At 37.9% G+C, this 22,709-nt stretch overlaps 1 protein-coding gene across 2 annotated transcripts in view; it reads left to right on the top strand.

Annotated features, from left to right (window-relative positions):
- ITGB8 (integrin subunit beta 8) overlaps positions 1–18,593 on the top strand; it is a 47,960-nt gene extending 29,367 nt beyond the window's left edge. The window contains exons 9-15 of one of the 2 annotated variants that reach the window (XM_082045423.1): positions 2,329–2,463; positions 5,355–5,760; positions 8,290–8,515; positions 10,111–10,214; positions 11,325–11,488; positions 18,164–18,289; positions 18,533–18,593. In XM_082045423.1, the coding sequence (XP_081901549.1) occupies positions 2,329–2,463; positions 5,355–5,760; positions 8,290–8,515; positions 10,111–10,214; positions 11,325–11,488; positions 18,164–18,289; positions 18,533–18,586 (1,215 nt within the window). In that variant the 3' untranslated portion in view covers positions 18,587–18,593. Of the gene's footprint in view, positions 1–2,328; positions 2,464–5,354; positions 5,761–8,289; positions 8,516–10,110; positions 10,215–11,324; positions 11,489–11,581; positions 14,397–18,163; positions 18,290–18,532 lie in introns of those variants that run through there. The other variant, XM_082045424.1, reaches the window with a different exon arrangement.
- Positions 18,594–22,709: the final 4,116 nt, after the last annotated feature.

Raw genomic sequence — 22,709 nt, 5'->3', positions numbered from 1 at the left:
TTTTCACCTTTCACAGCCTAAAGTTGGAATTGACATCTCAGATCTTTAGTTACAGACCAGCCACCACTGTATAGGCACCATATAAATTCAGAGCAAAAAGATAGCGCAGTAACTAGAAGGTTTTGCAGCACAATTCTTAGAAAATGTACAGCAGGTAGGAATTTACAAGGAGGTAGTGGATATTGTGAAAACCAGGATTTACACTGCACAAAGCAGTGTAATGTCTCAGGGTTTTGAGGCATGGCAGTGAAGAAGAGTTTTGATAGGGACTGGGCAGAAAACAATGAAATGGCTTTGTGAACTCTTGCCTGGAGTTCTCAGCTGACAGTATGAGAAAGTATTATAATAGTATGGGAAAGAGCATAAAATTGTTTTTCACAAATGTTTGACAGCAAATGGCAGCTGGAAAGTGGAAATTGGCATCTTGATAGTGAATGAAAGATAGCCTGGTAAGAGTGGGCTATTTAATAGCTTTGAGAATGAAACCAAGTAGTATACATTTGATGTTATAATGCAAAGGGAGCCCATACAACAGCAGCAAAATGAATGTGATGGGTTAGATGGTTGAATGCTGTTAAGGTGTGCAAGTTACACAAACATAGAAGTTCTAAAAACTGAAAAATCAGTTACAAAGCCATATGCAAGGTATCAATGTGTATCACATTTTTTTAAAATTAATTGGACATGGGAGCACAAAAATATCCATTGAACTAGGTTAACCATCTAAATCAGGCTGTTTGCTTTCATCAGATTTGCTATAATGAAGAGCCAAGTTCTCTGTCTGCTCCTAGTCAATAGAATGGGTTTGTACACATTTTTCTCTGTGTCATGTTGAAAACATTGTGCAGAAGGCAAAGACATTCAAAAAGCAGAGGAGGTTAGGTGTAATCAAATTGCAGAGAAGTTCTCACTGATATTGTACTTCCTCTTATAAAATTGAAAAATCTAATTTTGAATATCAAGGTTTGCAGGAAGTTGCTGGCAAAAAATTCTGAAGATCATGATCCTTTTGTATGTCCAGTCTAAATTGTATCCCAGTTCTGAGAGCACAATGCAGAGCAAACATTTAAGCAGAGGAAGCAAAAATTTACAAAATAATAATTTAGTTCAATGGAAGATTCTGGTGGACTTTCCTGCTCCAGCCACGCACAGTTTGCTTTTGCTATTATTTTCATTTTTTAGACAGTATCTTCCTTCCTGTCCTAAACTTCATTGGATTTGATACTTAGAGATTTTTATCATCATTTGGGGGGCTTGTAATATACAAACACATGCTGAACAGGCCTTGAATGTTTTGCTTTCTTGAAAACAAAAGTACTTAGATAAGAAAATAAATTTAGTGTTGATGTTTGATGACAGTGGGCCTCTTGCACTCTTGTTCTAGGCAGGGAAACCTTAGGCTTAGTTGTGGAAAACCCTGGCTGAAAATCCCTGGCTAAAAAGCCAAAGATGACTCACTGATTTTCAAAAAGTTACTAAGATAAACATGTGTTCAGATTCATGTAATTGAATCACCATTTGTAGCAGTAAGATATCCCACTAAACTGATTTTTAAGTACTAATATGCCAGGAATCCTAATAATCTCTTTGTACAATTTTCAGCTCATAGGTTTGTACAGAGCTTTAAATTTTTTTTTTTAAAGGTCAACGAACAGTATTCCTTCTTGAAAAGAAGTAGGATTTTAGAGCATGCAGTAAATACAAGTTACAAAGTAGCTGACTCTTCCATTATCTTATATTGCTAAGAGGCCTTATGGGAATCAACCAGTCGTTGACTTATATAGTCCTAGCTGACTGAAATAAATCAGTAATAATCATTAAAATAGCCTTTAGATCACCCTAAAGTTTGTTCAGATGAAACTTTTCCAAAACAGATGCAAAATACCAGACGTTTATAAAGTGTCAAGTCAATTAGGAACCTTTTCTGCTGGATAACAATAGTTGTATGTATGTCTGCTGTTTCATTTTAAATGTGTGGCTAAAAGGTAGTATAGCCTCTCAAACAATAAGCAGGTTTTTTGTGCACATTTTTTAGAATAGATTTTCAAATTGCCAAAAATACAGTCTCAAAACCATTTTAGAAAAGCTGAAAATGTTTTTATCTGGAAAACATAATCCTCTTTATCAGAATTACCAGCTCACTGGTTGTGTATATTTGGAATGTAATTGGGTCTTTATATGGGGAACAATGCTTTAATTTATTCCTTTATTCACACAGACAAGCTTTCTTCATTTTCAGTCAGACACAGTAGCCGTACTTGGTGTTAGTCACTAGTGCACATTATATGTTGAGATGCAATGCTCCTAAAACTTGTTTTCTGGTTACAGAAACTAATCTCTGAAGTGAAAATTCAAGTGGATAACCAAATCCAAGGTCTTCATTTCAATATCACTGCAATCTGTCCTGATGGAAGTAAAAAAATTGGCATGGAAGGATGTAAAAATGTGGGATATGATGAAGAAGTATGTTGAACTGGAATACTTATTTTCTGTTTGCTTGGGTTCAATGGTGTGCAATCTTCTAGGGATTACTTAAACTGAAAATGGATTTATGTGATTAATGATCACAGACTCTCTATTATTCTCTGGTTTTATTTTTCCTGAATCTTATTTTAGTTCTCACTAATCTCATGGAACTAAGGCTCAAAGCTTTTCCTGAAAGCTAACATCCATTAAAACTCTCCTCTTTTGTCCTCCACTGGACACAATGGTCATGTTCATCATTGTGATGAAATCTGTACATAAGAGGTTGAAAGATCATCACCCAGTGGAAAGGAATCATTGGAATTTGTGTTCCTTGGGTCTGTACAAGATGTCACTTTTCCCTCTCCTTGCTCTATTAGTCTTCATGCACACTCAGGGTTGGGCATAATTAGTTTATTTTATAAATCAAATTAATAAAATGATTTATCCCTATTTGGTTTGATGCCACCTACTCAATGAATTGGATTATAAAACTGGAGCATTATGCACCATGAAAATGTGAAGATGTCTGGCTAATATAAAGAACATGGTTTTCTTCCCAGAACAACTACTCTGTGCCTTGATATATTTATTTAATTGCTTGGACTAGTAGAGTAAGTCATTTAGCTTGCCAGGAAGAGGTCTGTGTTTCTGGAGAGCAGGGTCAAGGAGTTCTTTCCTTCTGGACATGCACACACGTTTCAGCTGGTGTGGTTTTACAAATCAGTAGATTAAATGTCTGAATTTTAAATACATTCATTTAGATGTATTTTATACTCTTCTGAACTTTGTCTGCACGACTTGCTGCCGATTAGCTTCTACAGTTTGAGGGGGATTTACAGTGTTTTTCTTCTTCACTCATCTCTTCAGTGTTGTTCCTGTGCATGTCATAAGAAAAGGACTGGAATTTGTTCTGTTTAATGAAAAGAAAAATATTTATATCTGTTTCTTTTTAATAAAAGGCCAAGCCAGTTGATTATAAAAGATTGCATGTGGTCCTAAACCTCTACTCCTGTTGAAAGTAAGCCATCCTCAAGAGATTAATTTATTTTGACCGTAAATCCTCCTTTCAGTATTTGTTTACAAGCAAAATGCTTTTCCTTAATTCTCACATTCCTTTCATTGTCTAATCCTTCCTCCTTCCTTTTCTTACCAAAACAGAAAGTGTATTATATTCTGGAAGAATCCTATGGCCTCTTCAGGGTGCAAAACTAACTTTGGCCATTAGCAAGTGTGAATGTTAATGGTGTCCTAATTATTTAGTTGCAATATGTTTAATCTTTCTGCTACTGTGTGCAAACCCATCAAACTTCAGAACTTGCATGCAAGACATGATTTGCCCTTCCCTCCCATCTGCCTGCCATTCCTCTGTAACTGTGTTGTGCATGAAGATGATGTTTTCTAGCAGGGCTCTGCGTTGAAATAAAAACACATTCTCTAATTGAAGCCTGTCCTCCCCATGTGATACGCACCTGCCCTATGAATTCATGCATTGCCACACTTTTGTCCTGTAACCAAAGGGAAGAAGTCTCATGCATGGAGAGTGTAGGCAACAAGGGCTTATATGTGTAGTGGTGCATTTAAGAAACAAGAAAAAGAAAAGCAAAGGGCGAGACAAAGCCTGTGTGCCCCTGCCTCAATCTGACATTAAGAAGCGCATGCTTCTGTATGGCATTCTTCTCCTGTTGTCCGTGTAGGCACAAAGCCACCATTGTCCCCAAGGGCTCGGCTGTTCTCATGTGGGGGCGCAGCGGGAGGGGGAGACAGTGGTGAGAAATGAATGGCCTTAGTCTTTGTGGGTAGTTTCAGCCTCCTGTGTAATCAGTTTCTTAAGTTTTCTCTTTTATTTTTTTTGCACTTGGAAATCTTTGTTCTTTGGCGGTAAAGAGTGAACGTATTTCCTTCTCTTGGGCTCCTTTCTCTCACCTTTTCCTCTTGGTTGTATTTTCTATGTGAGGGGGTGAGGAAAAGTTGTTTTATATCAGCAGGCTAAATAACCTTTGTGAGAATACCCTGTCAGAAACCTACTGCTCCAAAGAAACCAAATAAACAATCATGAAATACAAGATTGATATCCAGTGAAAGTATCACACATCAGAGCTGTCAAAGTGTTCTGGCAGCAATTGATGCAAGCTCTGTGGCAGCCACCTAAAACCCAAAAAGATCCAGCATCTTGCACCAGGATTCTGGAAAGCCAGAGAGGTTGCTGCTGCAGTGGGCACTGCTGGGGTGAGGGCCTGGGGCATGGTGGTGATGGGCTTGGCACGGCCAGGAGCTGGGCACTGGGTCCACTCTGAAGCATCACTTGTTCTGCTCGGGACCCCAACAAGAGCAGCAGGAGTCTCCTGCTCTGTCCCCATTGTAGGAACTGTGACAAATAAGCTGCTACTAAGGTGTGAGCCATTTCTGTGGTTTAGTAGGAGTAGATAGGGCCATCCAAAAAACCTTTGTGGCTTCTATTTGCACAGACCATTTCTTCAGCAAGAACATTCATTATAGGTTCTTTTTATGAAGAGTATCTCTGTTTGTGTTTGTGTGTTGCCTTGTTCAATCTAGTTCAAACTCTTATCTGAGTATTTCTATAGCAGAGTGTACACGTTAAATCATAACAGAAGGATGATGATGGTAATTCTATTACTATTTAACTTATATTAAACTTATCTTTTGCAACTATGCTTTCTTAACATGAAAAGCAGAGTGCCGTCAATCCTCTATTGTTAGGATTTTAACTGTATTACTAATACATTTTGTTTGACAAATGGCCACTGTGTATTTTTTTTATTATTAGCTGGTACACAGTCATATAGAATGCAAGATTCTGCTTTATGTATTAAAATTTTTAACCAATTTATGGAAAATAATAATGATGTAAAATCTGTATTTCTTCTTAGGTGCTTTTCAATGTGTCAATTACAATGAAAGGATGTGATACATCTGGAGGGAGAAAATATGCAATACTTAAGCCCATTGGTTTCAATGAAACTGCCATCATTAACGTGCAGAAAAGCTGTGGCTGTCAGTATGGAGACAGTGCAAGGCAAAAAAGAGTATGGGCTGATGAAACTTCTTCTGATGGCAAACAGTCCCATTGCAGTGACAGTAACTGTAGCTCTAATAGAGATGTGGTTCCTTCTGAGAGGTGCAGACAACACCAGGACCAGCCCATCTGCAGCGGTCAAGGGAATTGCGTAGATGGAAAATGTTTCTGCTACAAAAACAAGCTAGGCAAGGTGTATGGCAAGTACTGTGAAATGGATGATTTTTCCTGCCCTTATCACCAGGGAAACTTATGTTCTGGTAAGCTGCAGAGTTTATGTCTGTGCTCTGTTTTTGTTTGGGTTTTTGTTTTGTTTTCCTTTCTGAAGCTTATATACATGATGCAGCTGAAAACAGTTATATAAGGCTGTCAAGTACAAGAACTGTGTGTGAAAAATTAGTGTGCAAAATGTCCTGAACAGACTCGTAGGAATTCACGCTCCTTGGCTTCACCACAGAGGTACACACTGTCTTCTAAACTTCAGCACTGCTTTTTAGGGGATTTATTGATTTTTTTTTTTTCAGCTATTTTAAGATTTAATCTCAGACTTCTTCAAAGGTAATGATACTGATATCTTGAATAAAACAGTAACATTATTCAAGAAAGTAAGTTGATACATTTCAGTCTAATGGGAATATGAAATACTAAGTGATTAGGAGGAATCGTAACTTCCAGATGAGGTTCCCATTTTCTAACACCCTGAAGCCTTGTCAGAGATACTGTGACAATTTCAAATGCTCGTATATATGCTAACAGTGTTCTGAGCACCTGCTCCAAAAAGAAGAGAAGAAGTGAAACATGAACAGGGAGAGTTGTTTGAAATTCTTATTCTTTTTGTGGCCTACTTTATGTTTTTTAAGGCAAGCATGCAAATGAAGACTACGTTTGAACAAAATACAAAACATGTAGTTTTAAGTTAGAATTATTAAGGAAAAATGGGATCAAATCAGTATCACTACTTCATTTCTACCAGGATATTTTTCCCCTTAGAAGTAATTGAATATTTAAAAATCCGTACTGCTGTCCCGCATGCTTTCATTTCACTGTATACTGACCAATGACTGAATTGTGGGACCAAATTTTTTTCCTTCAGTTGGATACATTTAGGGTAATACTATGGACTTTAGTAGAGTTATTTCAGTTTTGCTCTGCTGGTGACTGTGAACCTTACATAAATGAAGAGAAATAATGTTACCTAATCCTTTAAATACTTCATTTCAACACAAAGAATTACTATTAATCTTCTCACTCTTCTGCCTTCCCCCCATCCAACTTTGCATATTTACTATATCTTACCCTAAGCAGACCTTTCATCTTATAAGCTTCTAAAGCCTGAGATGTGGCACCCTGGTCAGCAGAGGAGATGTGGAAATCTTTGCCTCAAAGGTGTTGGAGATTGTCACACATGACGAAGTCCTGTGCTGGGGTAGCACAAGGGGAACCTGCTGCCTGGGGCCGTGGCTGAGCAGTGTGCCTCTCCATGGGATATTTTCCAGTGCAAAGCCTTGCTCTGAGATGTCCCAGGATCCCATCCCCCGCTCCATTTTGCCCAGAGGTGAAAAAAGGGGCAGCCTATACTTGGCCTCACTCCCATTCAGGGGATCCCATCTGTGAGACAGGACTGTCTCCCTGCAGCTGCTCTGTGGGTCCCTGGAGAACAAGAAGAGCCATCACAGTTTGTGTGAAACTTGACAACTGCTGAGCCATAGTTGAGGAGGCCTTGTGAGATTCACCTGTGCTTTATGTGCTCTCTATTTCTATATTTCCTAAAGGTGCTCTCACGCACTCTAAAAATGTAGCTGAAAATTATCAGCATGACAGTTGTACACCTGCCTAAATGTGCTACAAGTTGGAAAACATATGGATTTTGCCTTATAGTTCGCACTGCTTTGCCTGGGAGATTGTAAATGCCACCAGAGTCATTTGAATCCTTGAGGCTGTGCTTTTTAAATTCTTATTAAACAACCTACAGTTCATAAGCACAGCTTACCCACCTGTCCAGCTCAGTTATCTGTCCTTCCAAAAGGCAAAAAAGTAGTGCTGTCATGTGTGCTTCTAAGGAGGGGAAAGGAGAAAAAGGAAAAGGAAAAGGAAAAGGAAAAGGAAAAGGAAAAGGAAAAGAAAAAGAAAAAGAAAAAGAAAAAGAAAAAGAAAAAGAAAAAGAAAAAGAAAAAGAAAAAGAAAAAGAAAAAGAAAAAGAAAAAGAAAAAGAAAAAGAAAAAGAAAAAGAAAAAGAAAAAGAAAAAGAAAAAGAAAAAGAAAAAGAAAAAGAAAAAGAAAAAGAAAAAGAAAAAGAAAAAGAAAAAGAAAAAGAAAAAGAAAAAGAAAAAGAAAAAGAAAAAGAAAAAGAAAAAGAGAGAAACAGCCTGACATGTGCACATGAACTTGAAACTCCTTCCTCCACCAAATCTCGCTGCTTATTTGAATTGAATGTTTTCTTGCTAAAGAGAAGTTCATTTAGTTTTCCTGAAGACTGTTTTCCTGATCGTTGTGTCATTTTTAATCCCTACTGTTTTGATGCAAGGCAACGGGGAAAAATTCTTGTGAAAGGTTTTAGGCTGACATCAAGGTAGCAGCTTTTGTTCAACTTAACAACAAACAGCAGCCATAAATATGTATCATGCTGGTAATCTCAGCCCATTTCATTAACTTAAAAACTAATTAGCAAGTCAAGGTCTAAATTAGCTCTGTGTAATGTAAAGCACCAGAAATACAAACAAATGCATATAAAAATTGACCTTCTATGTTTTCATAGTAGCATATGACTCAAGTCCTATCTGATGTTGCAGGTAATGGTGAATGTGAAGCTGGTAAATGCAAATGCTTTGCTGGCTGGGAAGGTGACCGTTGCCAGTGCTCATTACAATCAGCAAAGCACTGCCTGAATTCAAAGGGCCAGATTTGCAGTGGAAGAGGAAAATGTGTATGTGGAAAGTGTGAGTGCACAGATCCAAGAAGTTTTGGCCGTTTCTGTGAATATTGCCCTACTTGTAACAAAGCCTGTGAAGAAAACTGGTACGTTTTTTGTGTGCTAGACTTGACTTTTTAACTCAGTAGTGTTGAAACAAGGAGAAATATTTCTGCTTGGCTAGCTATGTGCTGTATTTCTTAGATATTTAGACTGTAGAAAATTCAAACAATTCATATTTGAGACTTTTCTTTGTGTAGCTGAGAGGTTCACACTGGCAATTAAGACAATTGCACATCCATATCTATGTTCATGAGTCTGTGTCCAAGTTTCAGCTTTTTGAAGCCAAAGGAGATGTGTCCTATGAGTATCGTTTTTTCATGTTTTTTCATATGAAATCTTCTGGGTAGGAAATAAAGCCTATCGATTTGGAGTTTTAAAAATGGGCAGTAGATCCTACTCTTGAATGCAACCAAGTCAAATAATATTCTCCAAATTTGTTTTTGCACACTCCTTGTGCTTCTCAGCTGAAAGAAGGAGGTGTAGAACAAGAGCAGTATCTGCACATTGGTCAGCAGAGCAGAACTGGTCTTACCCAGAGAACAACATTCTCCATTAATCAGTTTTAAAACACTTAGTCTTTGCCATGCTAGTTTTAAAGTATGTCATTTTTCCTTATCCAAGGGACAGTTTGGGAGTCAATATGAGCAGCCCCAGGGAGGAGACAAGTTAGAGCAAGCTCTCACTGATACAGAGTGGTGCTGGCTTAAAGAGTTGATGAAGCCCTGTCCTTGAGCATGGCTCTTTTATGCCCTCCCATCAGCCCGTGTGATGTTCTGCATCCCACTGTGGCTGAGAGGGTGAGAGATCAGCCTTTCCTTGGAAAGGGAATAGCAATCAAAACAGAATTTTTATTTGTATTCACTTGAATTATAGCTCATCTGGGGACCCAAGCTGGGCCATGTCTGAAAAGATTCACTAGATAAAATGCATTTAGGCTTCACTAGATAAAATGCAGTTAGTCTTGCTCGCTTACATTTGTTCAAAGTCACTGTGAAATGTTTGCCTTTAATAAATTCAGAAGATGGCATAGCTTTGTTAAAAATTCAGGCAGGGCTTTTTCAGGATCACTTGTGACGTCCATCTTCTGCAAGGCTATACAGTAAAGATGGTAGGACTGACAGCGCTGCCTCCTGCTGCACTGCTGGCACTCTGAACTGCCCAGCATCGGGAACTTAGTGTGGCTTTGTCTTAACAGAGCAGCCAAAAAATTATTAACGAAGCTGTGTTTCCTACCCCATCTCTACCCTTAAGTTCCAGTGTGCATCACAGGAGATTTATAGATAAGGAAAGACCAGGGCTGAACTGGAGGTTGATAGCTGAAGAAAGGGGGCTGGACCCTGAGCTACACACTCTGAAAAACCCACATCACAAAATGCAGAGCAGGGGCCGGATGAAGGCGGTTCGTAGCCAAAGATATGTTTTGCTTTACAACTTCTGACTAGTTGGTTCTGAGAAGCATTACAGGGATAAAATGCTGAGGGAGGCATCACATTTCAGAAAAAAATAAATATATGTCGCAATGTTTTTACTAGCAACAGGAAAGCATTATGTGTAAGCAGTATGTCAGCCTGTTGATAAATTCTCTTTAAGGGAACTGCAGAGGAAGACATAGGTTTTTAATTACATTTTTACTTTACAGGAATTGTGTTCAGTGCCATCATTCTAACAATGCATCTCAAGCAAAACTTGACCAGTGCACAACCTCATGCGCTTACCTGGTGCATTATATTGACCAAACTTCAGGTATGTGACATTTTCTAGGTAATGTTAATAAGAGATTGTTCGGATTGGTAATTGAATTCACCACTGTTACAGTGTCTTTCAAAAGTGTGTCATATTACTACAATAACAAAGAAAGCAAGCAGGAAAAAGAAAAAAATCACTCATAGCTTCAGGGAAAGTAAAAGATAAATAATAACAGGAAACATGATTGGCAAGCATTGCTAAACCAGATTTCCCAGCTCCTTGAGAAGTCACATCTAATAATAACGAACCTTGCCTGAGCAATGCTTAAAGAAATATTTATAAAAATCTGTTATGGCAGATGTATGTTTTATTACTTTGGATATGCTTACATTATTTGACATTGCCAGAAACAAGGAAGAATGAAGTAGAATGCTTACCTCATGATCAGTAATGTTTAAATATTCCTTTCAAGTATAAAAAATGGCACAGTTATGAGGGCTGTGGAAGAATAATTTTTTTTTTAATAAAATCTCATAAAACCTAGTCAGTCCATGCTGCAACAAAAATGGTTACCTGTTGTCACTTCACATTTTTGTACATCTTTTTATCTTACAGTTGTTCCTAAATGAGGAAACAAACTGTGAATACTTGTCTCATAACTTTACTATTCATTAAAGAAAGCTTTCTGTGTGAGAGAGGTCTGCCAGTGAGGAGAGCAACTGGACAAGGATTCAATAAACCACATTTTCTTTCATATTTTGCCAGTGGTCTGCACTGTAATGTTGTGAAGGTTAAACTGTCATGGCCCTGTACATCTCTAACACTTCATCCTCGGTTTTTCAGCTATAAACTCACTGACTTACAGAGAATTTACAGTGGCCAACAAAATGAAGCCTGAGCCTTTGTTCCGTAGATTAAAGGAATAATACTTTCACCATTTTTCTACAGTGAATCTTCATTGGAGTTGCCTTTCTTGATATTCCCCACTTTAGAAGCATACACATGGCAACTTTTCCCCTTAACTTCCCTTAAGTTGTTTTCCCTAAACTTGTCAGGCTCGTGTTACATTTATGCGACATTACTATGCAATGGTAGGTATATATGTGTTTAAGGGATGTGCCTGTTCCATACATGCGGCTTTACATTTGTGTTTTCCTTTCATTGCAGAATGTTTCTCTGGACAAAGCTACTTTAGAGTCTTTTCCATAATCTTTATAGTTACGTTTCTGATCGGGTTGCTTGTTGTCCTTATCATCAGGCAAATAATTCTGCAGGGAAGTAGCAATAAAGTTAAATCTTCAGCTGATTACAGAGTATCTGCAACAAAGAAGGTAATTGATTTCAGAGCAATCACATTTAGTAATCTTTTTCTTGCATATAAAAGCTAGCTAATGGTTGATAAAAATTCTATCTTCTCCTTCAAGGATAAGATGTTTTTGCCTACTGTTTGTACAAGAACAGTAACATACAGACGTGACAAACCAGAGGAAATAAATATCGACATCAGCAAGTTACGATTAAACGAAACTTTCAAGTGTGAATTCTGAAGACTGTGTGTTTCCTGCAAATGCCTATTTCCATCATGCTTGACTTCTTCAAAGTTACCTTTTGCACTCCGTCAGAGTCTTGACTGTTGCCGTATGGTTTTGTGTCATTTGTTTTGTTCAATACTGTAACAAAGTGACACGTAATCACATTCACGTAATGTGACTGTGTTTTAAATGATAGCTGCTGTATTTTTTTTTTTTTTGAAAGAGAAATGTGCGTTACTACTGTTCAGGAACATTAGTGTTGATGTAGCACTTTAGCATATTCTAATTTATTTAGTAATGGCCTAGAATGTAGATATGAACTGGTCTGACAAAGCACTGATCTCACTCTACATGTAGCTAGTACTGATGTGCTCTGTGGGAATGGACAAAAGCTGTGACTGAAATATTAACATTGCTGTATATTATAGCAATAAACTATTCAAATGCTCTTAAACAGAGTAAATGGTACTTTTATAGTTTTCTCAGTTGACAAATTGCACTGATTTGTCTGCTTTAGCCTCTTAGACTTTCCTCATTTCTTAATAAAAATGACTGGATTAAATGAGTGCTTAGTTACTAGTGTGGGTGTATAGTTGTGTGTGTAAACAGACACACATGCACAACACACACAGGTAAATTATATATATATATATATAGTCATATGTATGATATCACTTAAAGATAATTTATATCTGATCAAGAGTAATGTTTAACTTTTTTACTCATTTCAACATAAAAACTTTTATACAAATTTTAAAGGTATTTGGAAACTGAGTGGCTACAGAAAACGAGAGATTTCCTCTGTCCAACAGCATAGTCACGATCACTGCCAGCTGACTTCACCTTCTGAGTCAGCAGCATCAACTTCATTGCAAGTAGATAAATTACACCAGAGCTGTGTTTGGTTTGCTAGCTACATGTCAGTGTTTTGCCAAATAAGGGCTTTGTTTTTTTTGTATAATATCAGACATGAGAGGCATACTCTTTTTTCTATGTAAATTAATTGTCAGGATTAGTTTTTGTGAATTCTTAGATAACCACTTCAATTTCTGTGACTGTGCATTGAGAAATGTGTCTCCTGTGATGTCAAAAAGAACCTGCAGATTGGAAGATGAGGAAAACAGGAGCCTCTTTCTCAAGAGAACACATTAATTGACTTTGTAAATTTGGGATCAAATTCTGCCTTCGAAATGGGCAAAATTCTTCTAAACACAGTGGGACCAATATAAGCTTATCTGAGGGCAGAATCTGAGCTACAAGTTCAAGCAGAAGCATTTTATCACCCCTGAAACTGGCTACAGTGGTAGAAGATGATATTGTTATATGCTTGTCAGAAGAGTCAGCCAACAGACTGATTTACTAACTTTATGCTGCCAAAACCCTACGAAAATCTGATCAAATTCTAATGCACTAAAATCTTGCTGGCAAAAAGAAAAATCATCTCAGAAGACATTATACAATCTGTCATTTTAGCATCATTACTGATACTAAATATTGGTCTGTACTTGTCATCGATAAGAGTTACAGAAACAAAACAGGGCCTCTTTATATGCACTTTTTAGAGACTATTTCCTATTCTGTGTTTCTTCTGTAAATTCCCACTGAAATCTGAGTAGTATCCATGTGAAAGGAGGGCAGGATGCAGAAAAAATGATAAGTGTTATGTGAGTGTTCACCATTTCTTGGGTCACGGATCAAGTAGGATTGAGAAAAATCATGTAGAGACAATAAGCCTTCCATAAAACTGTCAAAAAACCTTCTGATTTTAGGGTTGGTTTTTTTTAAATGTAAACTGGACTATTAAGTGTTTTTAAAGCAGTCTTAAAAGTAGTCCCTGGACTTTTCACTGTAAAGGTAAAAGTGCCTTATTTAGAGAAAAGGGGGTTGCCTTACACTGAACCTGATTTCAGTGATAGCTTAATTGTAATATATTAATTATAGATTAATTCTGTATTCTCTCAAGTATACCTTAAACTTTCATTTTCTTTTAAAACACATAGAACCATTTTCCTCCTGTGTAAATTAGGAGATTCCAAACAATTGGTTTCAGTAGGATAAAGAGAAAAGATTGATAGTGGCTTACATGTTATTGTCCTAGTCCTAGTCACAATTCATTAATATTTTTGAGTAGGAAACAAAGTCTCTGGTTATCTGTTTCACTCAACAAAACAAAACAGAAAAAAAACCTAAAAGCTCAGCGGAGAATATCTGAGTATATAACAAAAGGTGTGATTATGTTTTTAAACGGTGTAGTAATTTTTCTTAACAAACAATATTCCTCAGAATGTATTTGCCATAATGACCTTTAAAGCATTTACTAAAGTGATAACTAATGGTTTTTTATTTAGAAGTTACTTTTTGCTGTTAGAGGGACTTAAAATATGTGGCTAGAGGACAATGGAGCTGAGTTCTTTGTTGGAGAAAGATTTGAGCTGTAACACTCATCTTCCAGACACATCACACCGCTACTGCATTTCTTCTGTAGCACTTGTTGATTTTGCAGTACTGCCCATGAAGGGGCACAGCCAGTATTTCCTTATCGGACACCTGCCCGAATGTTTAATATGCTCTGGTCAAATAGAGCAGGCTCAGAGGACAAATTGCACTGTAAGCTGCTTGCTCGGCTGAGGTTAAAAACAAGTATATTAAAAGAAAAAAAAAAAAAAAAAAAAAAAAGGAAAAAGAAAATTTTGAGGGAAAAAAAACCCTAAGAAAAAAAAGCTTTTCTTGCCTCTCCCTCATGGCTTTGCTGTATTGTGGAGAAGCCCAGTGAAAAAGAATAAGCTGCTGCTACTGTGACAGGTCAAGGCTTTTAGAAGGCCCGTGGGGAGCTTATACAGAGCAGGATCCTTGGGAGGAGGCTTTGTTTCTAGGGATGGAATCTATCCATGAGAAACTCTGGCTTTGCTTGGTACTTGTTTCTCTCTGCCTTTGACCATGTTTTTCAGAAGAGCTGCTGCAGGAGATGAATAGCCCAACAAAAGCCTCACTATTTAGGGAGCTGTGTTCCCTCAGCACATGACCTTAAATGAGAAAGCAGCCTGTAATTCACAAGGCATTTCCTCAGTGATTGCAGAAGGACTCTGCTTCCTATAGTGCTTAATGTGGGAGATATTAAAGACGAATTAGTTCATATTCGTTTTCAATGTATTGTGCGTCAAAGATGCTCGTAAAAATAGGGTGAAAATATCTAGCCTCAGAATAGAACATTCCAAATTTCTTAAATAAAACTTCTTATACTGGGCTGCTTCAGAAAATTTAAAAAAAAAAAAAAAAAAGAGTGAAATAATTTGACTGCATGCCTATACCCAGAAATACACTGGCAGATACTGTTGCATCTCATCATTTGGTTTGGGAGTTGTTTTTAGATTTGCTCCCACAAACAGAGCATGTGCGTGACTTTTTGCAGCAGATTTTAATGTCAATATATATATAATTTTCAAATTCTGATCCCATTTTTTTAGCCTTTAACTGGTTATTTGTCTAACATTTCAGAAACCACATATTTATGCAATTAAAAAGCATGCATTTTACTTCAGATGTTTTTTATAAACTCTGAAATGAAGAAATACTATGAATTGATTATTTTCAAGCATCATAAGTACATTAACAGCATTGCTACAGAAGCGTGTGGGAAAATAGCTGTTTCATCCAGAAAACGTGCACATGGTATGCGAGGAATTTTCATTGTGCCCAGCTGAAATTCCCTTTCGTTCACAAGGAATGTTGAAAGTGAACCTTCGAAAGGAAGGACGTTTGTATAGGCATAGTTTACATTTTATCCATTATTTTCAACTGGATTTATTTTTTCCTCTCTATGGTGTCATGAAAACCTGCTATGTAAAGTATTCTTCAGGCTGAAGAAGAAAAAATTATTTTCCCAGTCTGGTCATATATAATATCTATTTCCTGCTTACCGTGCATACCTAAGTGTACATGTGCTGCAAACCATGGGATTGAACATGTGAAGCAGCTTCAAGCAACCCTTAGTCCTAAAGTAGCCCTAAGACCCAGTGATGCCCCAGGCAGAGCAAGGCAAGGGCACCACCTCCTGTGCAGGGACTTGAAGAGGGGAACGCATCCTCAGCAGGCGCAACACATCCTACAATTCCAAAGATCATCCCTCTGGAGATGGTGCTCTGAGACCTCACTTCTCCATTTGTCAGGGCAGAACGCCTCTTCAGAGTAGGTCAGCTTGGCAGAGGTGGTGTGGTTTGTGTCCTGAGTGCTTGGTCACACGTTAGAACTGTGTTATGTGAAGTCCACAACCATCAGCACTGCAGTTTTTTCACAGCTTTTCTCGTCAAAAAATGCAGGTAACATAGAAGGGAACACTTGTGCCAATGCATACTGTAAACCTGGGTGCTGCAGACTTCCATTAAAGCTTCCAAGAAGTCTTTGGGCATCTGCCCATTGACTTCCCACCAGCCCCAGGATCTCTACCAGCCAGCCTCAAGGAATGTCAGCTGTAGCTGGGAAATGGCACTTCTCACAGAGGCATTTGTGCTGAGTCAGCGCTGGGTGACACTCAATCTGCTCTGACTGTGGGTGTGGTGCCAGTGTTCTGGTTGTCCATTCACAAGAGAGGGGAAAGATTTATTTGCTAAGGAGAAACAGAGCGGTAGTTAAGGAGAACACTACTTTTTAATGATGATCTTGACACTGCACAGACATCTCATGGATCTTACAGAGAATTGAAATTCAGGCGGAGAGAAAAAAGGTTAAAATTAGCCAGCGTGAATGCATTTCTATGGTGAGCCAAATCAGTGGGGTTTCACTGAGTGCAAGCCAGCTCAGAATGGTTGGCCTTTCTGGGGCAGAGGTGGGGGAAGAAAAAGAAAAAACCTAAAATTCTTAAAATAATTAGATTCTTAAGCTTCAGAAATGCTGCTCTGGATTGCATGTTCTCTTTGTTTCCTTTTCTACATACGCTCTTAAAAAAAGGTACCTACTTATTTAAAAACAAATACTGGCATTTGTTAAAATAATGGCTTTTACCCAAATCCTAACACTTCATCCTATACTGTGTTTGGGCTGTTTCAGTTATATTTTGAAGGGGGATGTTGAAAGGTGGAAGATTCTTTTGGGAAGACATTAGTGTTGGACTAATTCACTGTGCTAACCCCTTCTTCACTTTTACCTACTACTGCTTTAAAAAGTAAAGCTACTTTACTTGTCTTATTTAGCAATGGTGTGACAGCTATTAATAATACTACAGTTTTTAACTTTCTATTTAACATATGCTATGTTTTGTAAAAAGGTATATATAGATAAATAATGTTTCTCTAGATTTTATGCATAGAGAATGTTAGTAAGGGAAGAGATTTTAAATAAATTTGTAACTTCTTACTGTTCATTTTACATGATACTTTTAAATCACTACTTTTGTTTGTCTAGAAATATACTGAATATTTTATTATTTAAAATAGTATACTTTTATAGCTGTTTATTAATTTCAGTTGACCACTAACTTCTATTTTGCTATTTATTAATGAGTTGACACTGTAGTATATTGAGATGTTTATTTTTCTATCAGAGCTGTAACAATTATGACATAGCATTATTTTAATGCAACATCATTGTACTTGCTCTCTAAAAATAAAATCAATGTTTAATCCATATGGTCTTTTAATATTTTTAATGTTCAAATGTCTGTCATAAGTTGAGGAAGAGATGCTTACCTCCTTTTTTATAAAAAAAAAGGCACTTTCCTAAGGTGCACAAATGTCTGCGAAGGGAAGAACATGTTTACAGTTGGTTTTAAATGGAATAATACTATGTCAGGAGAGATAAAATATTAGAAATACTGTGTTTACCAGATGTAGGCAAACAGATGAGTGCACGTTCAGGATGAACTTTGAGAGGGTAGGAAGGGACACGGTAGCAATTAGCAGTTTGGAGGTGCAGCTGGTTTATTTTGCCCAACCCAAATGAAACATGGATGCACAAGGAAGTGTTAGCACTTTGTAGGGACAAGAAGGTACTTTTTGTAGAAATATGATCTATAGATTATATAGGTTACAATAGCCTTCTGCTTTGCTCTGTTGGGTGGTAGAGGAGCTGGTTTTCTGGGAATGGGTACATCTCTCTGCAGGTGCCCCATCTGTGGCACTCACTGCAGGCTCCAGTTGCTGGTGACAACACATCGCTGTTTTGGGAAGGTGGCACACATTCTGTTCTTGAGCAGAATCCATAATAGCATTTGCTTTGCACAGTGCCATGAAATTTCTCATGAAAAGGACTTCAGACATGCTGCATGTAAGGACACTCAAAATTTATTTATTTTTGTGTCCTGAAATCCAGCAATTAAATCATTCCTTTATACCTTAAAACATCCAGGTAATGACAGACAGGGTTTTTACACTAGTGGCATAGCATTTAGCCAATTTTTATTTGCATCTGCAAAGTTGTCAGTGAGGGAACATCAGTGCCCTAATTTGGCTCTAATGTAATGCAACTGGTATTTTGTTGCAGATACCATTGGCAAGAAGAAGGCTTGCTGCTCAATGTCTCCAAAGAGGAAAGAAACATAAGTTACAGCCTCTAAAGCAGGAGGAAGAAAGAAATCCTGATTTCAGCCACTATTTTGACACCAGTCATGTAGGTGCATACTATTAGTTTCTCTCCCTGCATGATAGTAGGTGCAGAGTTTGACCCAATATACACAGAGGGCGGAAGCAGAACAGTTCGGCATTAGAGGCAGTTGGTGCAAGTGAAGATCTGAATACACATAATAACAACCAAAAGGCAATAATTAGAATTAAGGATAAAGACTTTGTTAACAGACTGATTTAAACTGGTAAGGATTTAACCTGAAAAGTCGGTGGTTTTTTCTGCTTTCAGGTCTACAACAAAAACAAGAACCTTGGAGATACATTCCTGCTGCCCTGGGTTTAAAACTGAACAGTTTAAATGCATTGTATGTATTAAATAAAAAATGTAATTTTACAGAAATCCAAATGGTCTGAAGCTGTGTTTAGAGCGCAGGTACTGTTGGTGTGGTGTGGGGGCTTCTGGCTGCTGATCTTCTGCCTGGGAGTCTTGCGCTGGTCCAGGTTGGGTTGGACTGTACAGAATTCATGTTGCCTAGACATAGGCAGACAGTCTGATTTATTAACACTAGAGAGGCCCTGACAATATCTCCTGGTCCCTCATCCCAGGGAAACTATGGTGGGTGGCAGAAAGCAGTGTCTTTCTTTTTGCAAACATTCTGTCATCTACTTAGCCCAGAGCATAATATGGCCTCTGATTGCTTTCTTGGCCTTGAACTGCATGATTCATGAAGGACAGTTACTGTTTAATACAGATGATGTGTATGCAAGCTGATAAAACTAAATGATTAACCACAAAAGCATAACGTTGCCAAGTTCTGTCACATATGCTTATTGAAATCAGTGCATATGATGTATTCTTTCAGCTTTGCAGCTTGCCAAGTCCCCCTTTTGGGGCCCTAAGCCCCATCCTAAGCTTCTTGTTTATGCCTTGGCAATCTGGAGAGCCCAGGACCTGTTCCTGAGTGGGGTTCCTCTGCTCTCAAAACTGCTCACAGGAGCAGCCTTTCCCACAAACCCCCTTCTGACTCTTTAGCCTTTGACCATAGCCTCAATACTTCCATTCTGAAAGCATCATCCAGGCTGTAAGATACGTGGCTGAACTGCTGAGGAGACAGGGAATATGTCAGTGGATGCATTTTCCACTGAATTTTTAGACACACATTCACTTCGGTATGGACAAAGCAGGAATTTGAACGACTTCTGCAATTTAAACTTGGTGCTCCCTAGATTATCCTTGTCTTCGGAAGTGTTTAGGGTTGGCTTCTGTCCTTGAAACATTCTGCAGCTGCACCCTGGCTCTTGTGGGGGAAAAAAAAAAAAAAGCCAACTAAAATAAATTCTTCCCATCTTCTTGTGCATCTCTCCCTATCTAAATTGGTCTATCAGAGACAATTTTGCTCATTGTGCCTTCTTTGAAAATTGCAGACACTGAATCAGAGGGCTTCATCAGTGAACAGCTGATGAGGAGAGCTTTTCTATTTTTGGGGAGACAAGAAGTGTGTAGTGCAAAGCTAAAGAGAGGATCTCTGAACATGGTCAGATGCAGCCACATTCCTCTGCTCCTTTCCAGTGTTAAAAAGTCTTGATGAACTAGCCAGCCGTCAGATACCCACAGGGATTTTCCTGCTGTCAGCTTTAATTCTGACACCCTCACAGCTTTAGCAAGGTGTATGCAACATAAAAACCCAGAGATACATTTCCCTTCCGGTACCAATTACTGATGGAAATTTGTATAACGCATAAATATTTCTTCATGTACACCTTTATGTGTGTGTGTGTGGCTGCATACGCTATCCAAAGTTTCCTCAGCATCAAGAAGTACATCTCTGATTGCTAAATAGCCTGTCAGACCAAATTATATAAATACTGTACTATATATACAGATATAATATCACATATCTTTTTTGTATATGTTTGTCATGGGGTACCTCCCTATTTCTCACACATAGCAGGATCTTCCTTTAAAAATTTGTGTACATATCTGAGTTTCTGTTAATGGTTAGGCCACTATCATGTTGAAACCATAACTTGAATTGTTCCCCAATATTCATCTCCTTGAGTCTTTGCACTTTTATCTTTTTTGGCTGTTGCCTCGCACGTTAAACCTAAAGCATGGAAGACAGACACAGCACCTTACACAGGGATTCTTCATTCCCAAATAGGTTCTAATCGTGATGTTAAAAAATAAATCTTTAGCCAATTTATTCCTCATGCCATTGAAAGGGAGGTCCTGCTTTTTAAAAAGGAAAGTATCAAAAAAGAAAGAAAAGATAATGTATCAGACAGATCATTTTGCAAACCAAAAAGAGTGGGATACTCAGAACGAAGATTATCGTGTTGTCATATGACAGACTGAGAGTGTTTCATGCTGCCTAAAATGAAAACCAAGTAGACTAGTTTCCAGAAAAAACAAACCAAACCAAACCAAAACAACAACAACAAAACCTTTGGTTTTAACTGTGTCCAAGGTTCAGTTCTATGAAATTGCTGTGCCCTTGTGGTTCAGCTGAAGACTACATCGGGAGTGAACATGCTGAGCATCTTTGAATATCAAGCACATAAGGTCCCCTTTGAGATCAGATATATAGCAGATCAGAACTGTTATTGTAACATGTTATATTCTTAAAAAAAGGCCCAATACTTTACAGAACCTGCTTTGCAAGCCAAAACATAAGAAACCTTATTTATTGTATTAGCTGATGTTCCCTCTTGGCTCACAAAGAATTTATGCTAGCAACTGTTGTGGAGTATTTTTACATTTTCTATTTTTCCCCTTCTCACTCACTGAAAAAAATAGTTTGAACTACCTGAAAATAATGCAGTGTATAATTCAGTGTAAATTCCTGTACTACTGAGAAATTTTGCTTGTCTAGTTAGCTGGCTTTTTGTCAAGTATGTCAATGTACTCAATTATTTTTGAGGGAAAAGAAAAAAAAATTAACAAACGACTGTCAGCATCACTTGAAATGTCTTGAAGGAAAGTGTGTTACTGAGTTTAATGCTATAATTTAAGCTATTTGATACATTTGGTGACCTAGTTCCTATGGAATTCAAGTGCTTTTGCCTTGCCAAGTTTTACTCCCTACTTGGTCAGTGCCCAGTTCCTGCTGCTTCCCTGGGCCAATGCAGGTGCTTGCCAACAAAGTCAAGTCTGCAATGTCCTTTGAACCAGCAAGATAAGAGAATTGTTATTCTTGAGCACACTTTGGCAAAGAAGACGGTATTATAATTTTGCTATGATTACAATACCTGGGTTGAAGTTTTTTTGTGTATAAAATTTATAGTCAATTTATACACAGCTACTCCTGAAGTCACCAGTATATCATACCTGAAATCTTGCTAATTCTAAGGTTTATTTTATGATGGACTTGCTTGAAGTACCAGTTTTTTGAAATTTGAATCTTTTAAAGATGTTCCTTGGAATGACTTTTTTCAGATACTTCATTTCCCCAGGGTGCCTCCCTAAAAGACTTTAAAACAGGATTTAATTTACAGTATTCTCAAAGAAGGTGAGCAGCACTGTGCCTTTCTTACCTTAGGGATACAAATTGATGAGTGCTCTCACAGCACCAGAACCACGCTTTGATAAGAGACCTTACTTTTTATATCAGTATCCCATGAGAACAGACAGATTTTTTCAGACCTAGAGTCCATCTTGCCCAGTGTAGCTGTCTCCAACAGAGCAGATGAGCTGCCATGGGAAGCATAAGCACACTCTAAGTGTATATTATTTCTCTGAGTTTCCCCCAGCCTACAATCATTTTTCAGCTCAGGGAATTTCCTACATCTGATTAGTTTGTTTAATTAGTAACCCTCACTTTCAGCTATGTGCCATTAAACTTATTGAAAGAAAAAATCACCAAGTTTGGAATTGCCACATGAAGAACTGCTTCCTTTTGTTTTGAACCTAGTGCTTTGCTTGATAGCCCATATCTCCTGCCTTCAAACAGAGTGGACGTTGAGCCCCAGCCACTCCCTTCTGCAGAATTTGTCCCCAAGTCAATTTTACCAGACTGCAGAGTCCAAGCATATATGTCATTCTTCATATCAAAGCCTTTCATCATCTTTGATCATCTTTTCTGATCCTCTCCTATCACTCGCATCCTCCTTTCCTTCCCTAAGGATGAAGGAGTACAGCTGTTTTCAAGATTCAAAATGTACATGAACCACCTATTTACATAGGGATATACTGATGTGAGTATTTTCCTATTCTTTTTATAATACTTCATAACATTTGTATGACTTCATTTGATACAGAATTTTCATGTCTTTCTCCTTAACAGAGGTCTTATACTGAATTATCATCCTACCATGTTTGGCTCTGAAACCACTGAACAAAGTGGTTTTCAGACAGAAAGGGACCTGGGGGTACTAACTGACAGGAAGCTCAACATGAGCAATCAGTGTGCCCAGGTGGCCAAAAAGGCCAATGGTATCCTGTCCTGTATCAAAAATAGCGTGGTCAG

The sequence above is a fragment of the Streptopelia decaocto genome, assembly GCF_964273445.1.
Source record: "Streptopelia decaocto genome assembly, chromosome: 2".
Classification (NCBI taxonomy): domain Eukaryota; kingdom Metazoa; phylum Chordata; class Aves; order Columbiformes; family Columbidae; genus Streptopelia; species Streptopelia decaocto.
The sequence above is the reverse complement of the archived record's forward strand: the minus strand, read 5'-3'. Positions and strand labels throughout refer to the sequence as shown.